At 34.7% G+C, this 12,679-nt stretch overlaps 1 protein-coding gene across 4 annotated transcripts in view; it reads left to right on the forward strand.

Moving 5' to 3' along the window:
* The window catches only part of TAX1BP1 (Tax1 binding protein 1), a 79,563-nt gene that overhangs the window by 39,631 nt on the left and 27,253 nt on the right, over window positions 1–12,679 (forward strand). For all 4 annotated transcript variants that reach the window (XM_080818604.1, XM_080818606.1, XM_080818605.1 and 1 more), the window contains 5 exons: window positions 5,706–5,930; window positions 6,479–6,625; window positions 8,082–8,205; window positions 9,455–9,558; window positions 12,447–12,572. In XM_080818604.1, the coding sequence (XP_080674730.1) occupies window positions 5,706–5,930; window positions 6,479–6,625; window positions 8,082–8,205; window positions 9,455–9,558; window positions 12,447–12,572 (726 nt within the window). The remainder of the gene's footprint in view (window positions 1–5,705; window positions 5,931–6,478; window positions 6,626–8,081; window positions 8,206–9,454; window positions 9,559–12,446; window positions 12,573–12,679) is intronic.

Here is a 12,679-nt window from a genome sequence, read left to right on the forward strand (position 1 = left end):
CTCTGTACCTTTTGTTTTTTTTTTTATGATACTTGGTATTTTTGAAGAATTCAGACTTGTCTGAGAAAATGGTCTGTGCTCCAGATTTATTTATCATTTCTTCATGGCTGGATTCAGGTGAAACCTTTTTTGGCAAGAAAAGGCATAGATGTTTTGTACATTCTGTTGCAGTGTTATCAAAAGACATATAATGTTAGTTTCGTTCTTGATGTTAGGTTTAATCATTTGTTTAAAGTTATGTTTGCCTGAAACCATCATATTGGTGCTTTTTTCCCCTCTTTGTATTGAATAATATGTAGGATACATATTCAAGGATTCAAGGATACAATTCAAGATCATGTGAATATCCTGTTCCCAGTAGCCTTTCACCCAGTGACTTTTTATCCTTGATGATCCTCACCTTTATCAATTATTATTAATGATTACAAAATGGTGGTTTAAAAAATTGTATCATTTCTTCTACATTTATTAGTAGGTATCCTTTTATAATGAGGTTTTGCTGTCCTCTCTCTTTTTTTCATATTACTGTGGACTTGGGGATTCTTTTTTGTTCAGTATATCATACAGCATCATTATTACTCTGTTTCATACCCAAATTGTCCCATACTTAGCTGGGGGGAGCTCTTCCAGACCTTTTTTTTTTTTTCTTAAATTCAAGATTTTATTTATTTGCTTTAGATCGTGTACATGTACTAGGAGGGGGAGCAGCAGAGGAAGAGGGAGAGAATCTCAAACACACTCCATGTTGAGCACAGGGCCTGATGTGGGGCTTGATCTTAGGACCCTGACACCATGACCTGAGCCAAACCAAGAATTGGGCACTTAACCGACTGAGCCACACACCCACCCCTCTTTTTTTTTTTTTTTTAAAGATTTTATTTATTTATTTGACACAGAGATCACAAGTAGGCAGAGAGGCAGGCGGGGGGGGGGGGCAAACAGGCTCCCTGCTGAGCAGAGAGCCCGATGTGGGGCTCTATCCTTGGACCCTAGATCATGACTTGAGTTGAAGGCAGAGGCTTAACCCACTGAGCCACCCAGGCGCCCAGCCCCTCTGTCTTTTTCGTAAATGTTTTGAATACTTCTTGGCTTTGTGAAACAACTGTATATTAAGTTTCAGGTTCTGTCCCATACCTGGTACTACTACTACCTGGTACGCATTTATTTCTCTAAGGAGCCCTGGTTTTTTTCAGTGGGGAATGGTATTTTGAAACCAGATAGAATTTCAATATTTTTATACTGGATCCTGTTGCTACTAGGGGTCATTGCTTCTTTGTACTTCCACTGGACAGACATTTAAAGTCTTTATCTAGTTTTCTTCAATTCAAATCCAGTATTTTAGGGTTCTTCCTTACCTTCCTCCATTCCATATTTATCTCTTCTTTCAGTGTGAGAGCCTTTGTTTCCAAAACAGCATTATATATATATTCATATATTTTACCCTGTTATATACACCAGTAGTTTCAGAAATGTTACACCAATGCCATTCCCAACAGTGTGTCTACTAAATTAAGTTCTTCCCAATCCTTTTTCTAAGAATTTATTTCAGTAAGGATGTACATAGTACTGTGTTCAAAGTTAATTGAATAAACTTTTTAACATTAATGGGTAATAAATTTTTACACAGTCTACATTTTTGTTAGTATTTAATTCTGAGATTAGTTTTTATTCTCTTAACCTTTTGATTGAATTTTGTGTTTTGATTGTTAAATAATTGCATCATTCAAAAATGGAAATACTTAAAATAAAATTCACTGTCTCTGTCCTAAAAAAAAAACCCTTTGTTATACCTATATGTAAACATTTTCATTAGTTTCCAGTTTATACTGTTTCTTTCCGCAAAAATAAACATGTGCAAAGGCGCCTGGGTGGCTCAGTGGGTTAAACCCTCTGCCTTCAGTTCAGGTCATGATCTCAGGGTCCTGGGATCAAGCCCTGCCTCAGGCTCTCTGCTCAGCAGGGAGCCTGCTTCCCCCTCTCTCTGCCTACTTGTGATCTCTCTGTCAAATAAATATCTTCAAAAAAAAAAATGTGCATGTGCAGGCACTCTTTTCTATTCCCTTCTTTCTTCTTTTTCTTTTTCAATTTTTAAACATTTTTTATTTAAATTCATTTAAATTGATTATAATGTATTATTGGTTTCAGAGGTATATGCGTTTTCAGTCTTTATATAATACCCAGTGCTCATTATATCACCCAATTACCCCATCCCTCCATATTCCCTTCTTTCTCAAAAAAGGGAAAAAGCTGCCATGCTATATATATACTTTTTGCACCTTTTTAAAAATTGAACAATATAAACTGAAAAAAATTACTCCATCAGTTCATGGAGCTCTTCGAACATTTTTTTTTTTTTAAATGGCTGGGTAATACTACATTGGGCAGTTTTACCTTGACTTATTTCTTAACTCTTGTGAATGAGTATTACATCATTTGCGGTAGTTTACTGTTAAATATACTCGGATATAATTACTATAACACCTAAAACATCAGTTTTGCATCACATTTAGAATTAATGATTAACACCCTGTCTTTAATATAGCACATTGCAAACACAGAGGTAAAACATATATTTGATTTATTTATTAAGATGCTAAAATTTTCTTTAGGCATCTTTTTTCTATGTAAAACCTCTGTAAGGAAAATCACAGGTATAGAAATACCTGGGAAAATTGACTCTTTAATTGTTAAAACTTCTTTTTTTTTAAATTCTCTGCCCAACAGGGTTCAACTCACGACCCCAAGAGTCAAATGCTCTACCAACTGAATCAGCCAGGAGCCCCATTAATCATTAAAATGCAAAAAAAATTGTTTTTTAAAGCAGTACAAGGTCATGGTTACAACATAATTCAAATAATATATAAGGGTACAAAGTAAAAGTAACCTTTATTCTTTCCCATATATGTCTTATAGAATTTTTAATTTTCCTAGAAATCTATGAAGGTACATAGAGAATTTATATTTTTATAAAAACAGAATAAAACCTTTTAAAAAAAATTTTATAGAGTGTCTGGACATTCTGTATGGGTATGAGAACCCATATAGATCTTCCTCGTTAACTAACAGCTGCGTAGTATCCCTTATTTATAGCCATGTAGTATGTAGTTGTTTTTAGTTGTGTGTAGTCCTTAGCTTTTATAAGCGTGCTGCAGTAAACCTCCTTGTACAGTTATGTAGGCACATGTACATACCAGAATAAATTTCATAGTTATTTTTAAATTGCTTTTCAGAAAAATACCCCAGCATTGTATATACTTCTGTTTGTAATGGGAGCAGAGACCTTCATTGTATAAAGGATATATTGCAGAATTTATAATAAATTCTTGTATTATGTATTTTCTATTTTTAATAATTTTTCATTTTAATAATTGTACTGCATTCCTGTAAAGCTAAATAATTTTCTTAGAAACTCATGAAAATAAAGTTGCTAGACCAAAAGTTAATGTGCTTTTTAAAGGTTGTGCATGTTGCAAAAATCTGATGAGAAACTTTATACTGCTTACCAGGTACATAGTCCACTTGTTTATAAATGTTAATTTCCCTAAAGTCATCCAAATATTGGAGTAATCTGGTTTTTGAATCTTTGTCAGTTGAAATAAAATGGTATTTATTTTAACTTCTTTGTTGATGAGTTGAATATATTTCTATATGCATATGGCATAATGGCCATTTCTTTAAAAAAAAAAAATTTTCACAGTCATGCCATTCCCCAGTTTTGGGTTTTTCTTTTTAAGGTTTGGAGAGTTTTTTCCTTACTGATTAGAAAATATATTTATATCAGAGTATTACTGTACCTTTTTAAAAAATATATTCCAGGGGCGCCTGGGTGGCTCAGTGGGTTAAAGCCTCTGCCTTCGGCTCAGGTCATGATCTCAGGGTCCTGGGATCGAGCCCCACATGGGGCTCTCTGCTCAGCAGGGAGTCTGCTTCCTTCTCTCTCTCTGCCTGCCTCTCTGCCTATTTGTGATCTCTGTCTGTCAAATATCTGCTCAGCAGGGAGCCTGCTTCCTTCTCTCTCTCTGCCTATTTGTGATCTCTGTCAAATAAATAAATAAATAAATCTTTAAAAAAAAAAAAAAAAAAGAACTGTTTAAAAAATATATTCCAAACAATTTCCTCTGGTTTTTTGTTATCTTCCCTTTTGACAGAGAAACTGATGATGTTTACATAGTTAGATCTATTAATACTATATCTGCAAAGATTTCCTCCACTTCAGCATTACATAGTCATTTATTTCCTTCTAAGGAGCTAACAGTTTATTTTTATTTATTTATTTTTTAAGTAGGCTCCATGCCCAACATAGGGCTTGGTCTCACTACCCTGAGAATCAAGAGCCATGTGCTCCACCAACTAAGCCAGCCAGGTGCCCAGGAGCTAACAATTTAAAAACCCAAGAATGGGTTGTACTTTTTCTGAGTTTGTTATTTTTAGTACATAGATAACAATAGGAAAGTTGAATAAACTGGATTTGTTGGGGTCCTAATATTAAATGGCAATTTTAACTTTTTCTTTTTCTTTCCCTTTTTTTTTCTTTTCTTTCTTTCTTAAAAATTTTATTTATGTGAGAGAGAGAAGCAGACACCCTGCTGAGCAGGGAGCCCAACATGGGGCTCGATCCCAGGATCCTGGGATCATGACCTGAGCCAAAGGCAGATGCTTAACTGACTGAGCCACATAGGCGCCCCTCCTTTTTTTTTTTTTTAATCAATTTTAACTTTTTTTTTTTTTTTTACTATTTTATTTATTTATTTGGCAGAGAGAGATCACAAGTAGACAGAGAGGCATGCAGAGAGAGAGGAGGAAGCAGGCTCCCTGCGGAGCAGAGAGCCTGATGCAGGGCTTGATCCCAGGACCCTGGGATCATGACATGAGCTGAAGGCACTGAGCCACCCAGGTGCCCCTCAATTTTAACTTTTTAAAGATACTTTTAGGTTTGTTAAGAGGGGCTAATTGCTTTTCATTTTCCCAGTACCTTATCTTTGTTACTTGCATATCAGTATTTTGTTTTTAGAATGAAATTCTAAATCTGTACTGTTTTCATAATGATATGTGATGGTATATTAATGTTAACATTGGGTATGTTTTAGGTTAGTTAATAGGAGACTTCTTTTAACCAGAATTTTTGGAATTACAGAGAACTTTCTGAAATTATTTTTATTGGTAATCATAAAAAACGAGGGTCAGTAGTTCCAGCTCTTAGAGAGTTTTGGGGACAGGAACTTTCATATGTATTTCCGTTTAAGCCAGGGCTTTTAAATACAGGGCACATTGCTTAACTTCTGAACTTCAGTTTACGTGTGTTTAATGTGGTAGAGATACTGAGTGCATTGGGTGGTTAAATGGAGACTGTAACACAGAGTCTTAAGTTTTTTTATAGGTTTAAGTGCTTCATCAAAGTCATGAATAGAAAACAGTATTTAGGGCGCCTGGGTGGCTCAGTGGGGTAAGCTTCTGCCTTCGGGTCAGGTCATGATCTCAGGGTCCTGGGATTGAGCCCCACGTTGGGCTCTCCGCTCGGTGGGGAGCCTGCTTCCCTTCTCTCTGCCTGCCTGCTTGTGATCTCTCTCTCTCTGTCAAATAAATAAATAAAATCTTAAAAAAAAACAATTTAAAATTTTGAATGTGTTGAAATATTAAAAATGGTTTCTGCTTCTGTTTTTAATTTAATGGTTTTATTGTAAATATATTTATCTACTTTTCTTCAGGAGGATACCTTTTCTTTAAAGGAGCAACTTCGTAAAGCAGAGGAGCAGGTTCAGGCAACTCGGCAAGAAGTTGTCTTTCTGGCTAAAGAACTTAGTGATGCTGTAAATGTGCGAGATAAAACAATGGCAGATCTGCATGCTGCACGCTTGGAAAATGAGAAAGTAAAAAAGCAGTTAGCTGATGCAGTGGCAGAACTTAAACTGAACTCTGTGAAGAAAGACCAGGTAAAAGTGGGTTAATTTTGATTATTCATTTGATCAAAAACTCACTACAAGCTTAATAGCTATGTCATAATAGGTCAGATTCCTTATCACAGAAATTTAAATTTCTGTCCATTTCATTTAGTCATTATAACTTCTTCAGTGGAAATTAACGTAACTTTAAGAAAAACTTACGTAGGCTAATGCCTAATGGTTAGTAAGAGCTGCTCTATTGTTAAACTTCCTGATGTCAGTTATATATTGCTTTGTTTGGAATTTCTTATTTATCAGCTTCATAAAGTGGTATTATGGTTATTTAATGGGGTAATACTTACTCCTCTGGAGGTAGATTGTTCTTCTCTAATTTTTTAATGAGCCTTAGTCCTAAGAATATAAAGCTAGATTTATTAGGAGCTAATGTAGCTCTGTTGCCAAAACTCTAGAACAAATAAAAATTAAAAGCCAGAAAGAAAAAAGCGAAAATGAACTTGGGATTTACTTTTACATTATGAGATAGGAGATTTTTAACTTTTTTTTTTTTAAGCGGAAGTGTGTGTGTATTTTTGTCATAGGAAAAGACTGATACACTGGAACATGAACTGAGAAGAGAAGTTGAAGATTTGAAACTTCGTCTTCAGATGGCAGCAGATCATTATAAAGAAAAATTCAAGGAATGCCAGAGGCTCCAAAAACAAATAAACAAACTTTCAGACCAATCAGTAAGGACAGTTGAATGTATATCTAATATTTCCTTTATCACTATTTTTGTTTACAAATCAAATTTATAATACTCTAAAGTTTTATTTATGTAAGTAATCTCTGTACCCCTCATGAGGCTCTAATTCATGACCTTGAGATCAAGAGTCATACACTCTTTTTTAACTGAGCCAGTCAGGTACCCCCAGATTTATAATACTCTAAATATCAATCTTTTGAATGTAATTTATCTCTGCTGATTTGAAGTCCTTGGTCTGATTTGAAGTCTTTGGTCTAATATTGTAATGATACATATTTTTTTTGATCTGGAGTTTTTATTTGCTGGAAAACCAACAAAGGAAGCAAGGGCAGCAGCAGGCAAAAGAAAACAGGAGGGAGATCCTTTTTACTTGACCATTTCCCTCTGAATTCTTGATAAATGTCTTTACTTAAAAACTGCATATGTATTGGATCGCTCCTTACAACAGTGATGCTTGTCCTCAGTGTGGTTCACCATTGGTTATCCCCAGGGTAATAGATATTTTCTCAGTTTTCATTGTTGGGTTCTTCCATCCTATTCATAATCACTAGATTAGGAAGAGTTAATGTTAGCTAGTTGTTTTATATTCCATTTGAGAGTGGGTAAGCAGATTTAATGAAAAAGAAATTATTTCTGTTCTGATGCGTGTTTTAATGTGGGTCCTTAAATTGTACCTAATATAAGGTTTGCTATGTAATGGAATGCTGGAAGTGGAGAAACATATTTAAAACTTGTAGTTGATACGAGGTTCTCTTTGCAAACAAAATTTATTGTAGACACTGTTTTATTTGTGTTCTATATGGTACAAATGATTTTTCCCCCCAAATTTTATTTAGGGGCGCCTGGGAGGCTCAGTTGGTTAAGCGTCTGTTTTCAGCTCAGGTTGAAAATAAAGATTTTATTTATTTATTAGAGAGAGATCATGAGTGGGGTGGGGGGTGCAGAGGGAGAAGCAGACTCCCCTCTAAGTATGGAGCCCAGCATGGGGCTCAGTCCCAGCACTCCGGGATCATGACCTGAGATGAAGTCAGGTACTTAAACAGCTGAGCCACCCAGGTGCCCAGTACAGATATTTTCACAGAAATGCATGTAGCAAACTATAAAGGCTTTTGTGAAAAAATACTATACTTTTGAGTTTGACCCACATGTGTGGGTTTGGGTTTGGGGCCTGTTAAGTATATTACGACTTTGTAGTAGGTGGCCTAGGAGATTTCTGTGTCTTTTTTTTGGTAGTGTTTTGATGATTTGACAAGGAAAACCAAAAGTTTTTCTCTTTTGTAACATTTAGGTCAGTTAGTAAAATGATGTGTGTTACCTTTGGTTTTTGTTGGCCTTCATGACAATACCGGCTTTGTGGACTTCTCAGGATTTCTTTATGGCAATTACTGTTGGAAGGAAATATAACTCCTGTAATAATTTATTGTTAATATTTTGCATAGGCCAATAGCAACAGTGTCTTAACAAAGAAAATTGGGAGTCAGCAAAAAGTGAATGATGCCTCAATAAACACAGACCCAGCTACTACTGCCTCTCCTATAGATGTAAAGCCACCACCTTCTGCAGGTAAAAATTTTTCAGACCTTTTATGTAGTGTCCTGCCTTGACAAGTATTGATACTTATTTATACTGCCTTGCTCTGGGTATATGAATTTAAGGGAGTTCCTAAAAATTCTTGTTAGTGAGAGGATTAAGCAATGATAAAGTAGGGGTCTAAAAGTAAGAAAGTCATGCATGTGAAATATACAAAATGTGTGAACCTAGTATTTATCTTTCTGAGAATATTCAGAAGTATTAAATGAACTACAGTTTATAAGCTTATATGCTTATAGCAACAGTTAGGCTATAGGACAAAAACCAATGATTGAATTTTTAATTAATAGCCCACTAAATCTATGGAATTTTTATGGAACTTTAATTATACGGTTCTGGGGGGGGGAATAAATCCCCCGTTGATGGTTTTATTTTTCTTTTACTACTGCTACTACTACTACCTTTTTTTTTTTTTTTAAACTTCTTTGGATCATTAGGGTACTTTCTGGTTAGCATACCTGTTGGAAAAATTAAATTATTATTAGTTTATTAACTTAGAGAACAGATTAGAAAGACACAGTGAATGTATAAACAACATGAAAAATTTGAATTAACTCTAGGTTTTCATTTAGCCTGATTTTTTTTTTTTTCCACCTTAGGTTAAAGATTTGACAATAATGAAAGTCGCACTAGAGTATATAAAAATACATTTCCTTCTATAGTGTTGGCATAATTGCTGTTTTAGACTTTTTAAATGTATTGTAAACTTCCCATGCTATTAAATATTTAATTATATTCAGCCACTGTAGAATAAGATCCTGACTTCCCATTTCTGTACAAACTCTGTAGCATCTAGAGTGGTGTTGTGTAAATTATTTACTTAATAAAGACTTGAATAGTAATGAAGTGAATAGTAATGAAGGACTAGAAAAATGATTTAAAGTGTTTTTTCAGAGAGTGTGGCTTTCTACTTACCCTATCTATTAAGTTATAAGGAAAGAACAAGTGTGCCATTTAAGAACTGTTTTTAGTGAATTAAAAAAAATAATGATCCTTTTCATTATTGAATATGAACTTGTTTCTGGCTAAACATACAAAAATTCTCATGTAGAGTTTATATTATCTTTCTTTCTTTAGTGTATGAATAGATGTTCTCAAATATTTCTCTCCTTTAGTATTCCATTTATTTCACGGTATACTTACCTTTAAGTCATTCTGAACAGGAAGATAATAATAAGGGGCAAAATAAGTTTTAATAATAATATTTTCTGCCTTGTAATAGTTGAGACAGATTCTGACATGGTAACAAAGGGACAAGTCTGTGAAATGACCAAAGAAATTGCTGACAAAACAGAAAAATACAATAAATGTAGACAACTCTTGCAGGTAAGCTAGCTTTCTTGTAAATGAAAGATTTATTAGATATAATGGCCTACCTTTGTTGTTTGGATTTTTTCTTTAAATTCTGAGTGTGTTTACCCCCCCATATCCATTTACTTACCCCCTCCCCTTTTTTTTTTTTTAAAGATTTTGTTTATTTGACACTGAGAACACAGGCAGGGGGAGCTGCAGGGAGAGGGAGAAGCAGGCTGCCTCAGCAGGGGCTCAGTCCAGGACCCTGGGATCATGACCTGAGCTGAAGGCTGCCTCTTAACTGACTTAGCCACCCAGGTGCCCCCTTAGTTTCACTTTTGGGATGATGAAAGGGGGTTGTTCTGTGTATCTGCTCATGTAGGCCTGTGTGTACAATCATGATCCTAAAATTTTCTGTTGACCTAGTGTCCTTTCTTGGTAATGGGCAAGTAATTAATTGAGATTGGTTATTTTTGTCTGTCATCTTCTTATAAGGATACATTGAATATATATCCTTGAACTTGGAACTTCATAAAGGGAAGTATTCTTTTTACATTTACTGTAATAGCAAAGAATTTTAGGATATCTTAAAGTAACCAGATTTACAAAGTGGAAAAAGAGAATGTTAATCAGATGAGCTATTGCCTTTATGATGTTAACTATTGACTGTTTTAAACTGCATTCTTCATACATTTCAGTTTTGCAACTATCTTAGGTAGGGTTCACTCCTGGAGTATTTAAAGGATAAAGGGAAAATGCTTCTCATTTATGCCTGATTTGGAGAAGGGAGGCAAAGGTGTTTTGTGTTTGTGTGTGTGATTTTTGTTAATTTTTTTGTGTATGTTTCTCCATGCCTGTAGAGAGGGGAAGGATGTTTAGAACTATAGAATGATGAAATTCATACATTAGTTCAGTGTTACTGTAGTGATTGATTTAAAAAATTTTGTCAGTGCCTTTTAATAATTAATCTCTTAAACTTTTTTTTTTTTTTAAAGATTTTATTTATTTGAGAGAGGGATTGCAAGAGAGCATGAGCAGGGGATAGGGAAAGGGAGCAGGGAGCGCATGGGGCTGGATCCCAGGAACCGAAATCATGACCTGAGCCTAAGGGAGACGCTTAACCCCTTGAGCCACCCAGGTGCCCCAAATCCCTTAAATTTTAATCATTTTTGTTGCTTCAGAGGATCCTTCCTTCTGTAGAAGGATTGATTGAAGAGTTTTTTTTACCCTTGAGTTTAGAGTAGTTGTTTATAAGAGACTAAACTTTTTTCGTCAAGTCTGAAATAATTCTAGATGAATATTTTTTAAAATGTCATTTTATAATGTTATTGATAGAATGTGCTAAAGTTAAAAATTTCCTCAAGGTGTTTTCCCCCCACAAGCCTACTTTTGTACAGTTTGTATAAATTCAGTCATATGGTTTATACTTTTTTTTTGTCCTCTTTCAGCATAATCAATTTGAGATTTATCCATGTTGCTTATATTGGTAGTTCATTCCTTTTTATTGGGAGAGTTATGATCTTTTGCTGTTTCAAAAATTGAGTTCATTTTATTATTTGTTTTTTTTTTTTTAAAGATTTTATTTATTTGGCAGACAGAGATCACAAGTAGGCAGAGAGGCAGGCAGAGAGAGAGGAGGAAGCAGGCTCCCTACTGAGCAGAGAGCCTGATGCAGGGCTGGATCCCAGGACACTGAGATCATGACTTGAGCTGAAGGCAGAGGCTTAACCCACTGAGCCACCCAGGCGCCGAGTGAGTGAGTGAGAGAGAGAGAAGAGAGAGAAAAAAGAATGCAGGCTCCATTCTGTTCTAAGAAATATTTACCTAATCCAACTTGTAAAGATTTTCTCCTATCTTCTGTAAGTTTTACAGTCTCAGGTTTTTCACATTTAGGTCTGTTTTCCTTTTTATTTTTGTGTGTGGTGTGATGTATGGTATGTATTGTAATGGATATTAACTTGATCTAGCATTTGTTAAAGACTTTTCCTCAGTTGTATTGCTTAAAGCATATGTTTAAACTTTTACTTTGAATATAATACATTCAAAATGAAATTCCCCAATTTACCCTTTTTTCATGATTTGTAACATTCTGCGTTGTAGAGGAGAAGCAGTGTATAAGAAGTCAGCCTAGAGGCACCTGGGTGGCTCAGTGTTTTAAGTGTCTGCCTTCAGCTCTGGTCATGATTTCCAGGTCCTGGGATTGAGCCCCGCGTTGGGCTCCCTCTTCAGCCCGGAGCCTGCTTCTCCCTTTCCCCTGGCACTCCCCCTGCTTGTGATCGCTCTCTTTCTCTGTGTCAAATAAATAATAAAATCTTTAAAAAAAGGAAAAAAAAAAGTCAGCCTAGAGATTATCTTGGTCAGGAAATCCCAGTGTCTGGGAACAGCTGTCATTATAATCATACTAGTTTTTATTACCTCCCTTTGCAGAAGTAATAAATGCTTATTGTGAAATCTTATGGCAGTATAGAAATAAAGAATAAAGATGGTAAAAGGTACCATCATGATCCTGATTCCAAGAGATAAGAGATATTAATACTTTATATTTTTCTACACAGCACTATATAGAGATCATAAAAAATTGTGTTAACTTTTTAAAAATAGGATTATACTATATATTCTGGTTTTTGCAGCATACTATTTTCAGTTAATGTATCTTGACATTTTTACTTGTTAATTTGTGGATCTGTGTTCTTTTAAATATATACTGTTCAATTTTAGAGATTTAAAATGATTTGTACCATCTTCAACTGACATTTGCTTTTTTCATTTGGGTTTTTTTTTTTTAACATTTTGGTTATTTCAGTGTTTACTCTGTTAAAACAATGTTAAAATGAAACATTCAGCACATCTAAATACGTTTATATAGATACTGGTTTTACTTGGATTTAAAATCTTTTGGTAATTATGCTAATTTCGTTTAGGATGAGAAAACAAAATGCAGTAAGTATGCTGATGAACTTGCAAAAATGGAACTGAAATGGAAAGAACAAGTGAAGATTGCTGAAAGTGTAAAACTAGCATTAACTGAAGTAGAGGACAGTTACAGAGTAAGTTCGGTATTTGTATAGCTTGAAGCACAGTGTACCTGATACTTTTACGAATATGTTAATTTTTACCAATCTAATGGACAGTTTCAGTATAGATCATTGGAATT

The sequence above is a fragment of the Martes martes genome, assembly GCF_963455335.1.
Source record: "Martes martes genome assembly, chromosome: 11".
NCBI lineage: Eukaryota > Metazoa > Chordata > Mammalia > Carnivora > Mustelidae > Martes > Martes martes.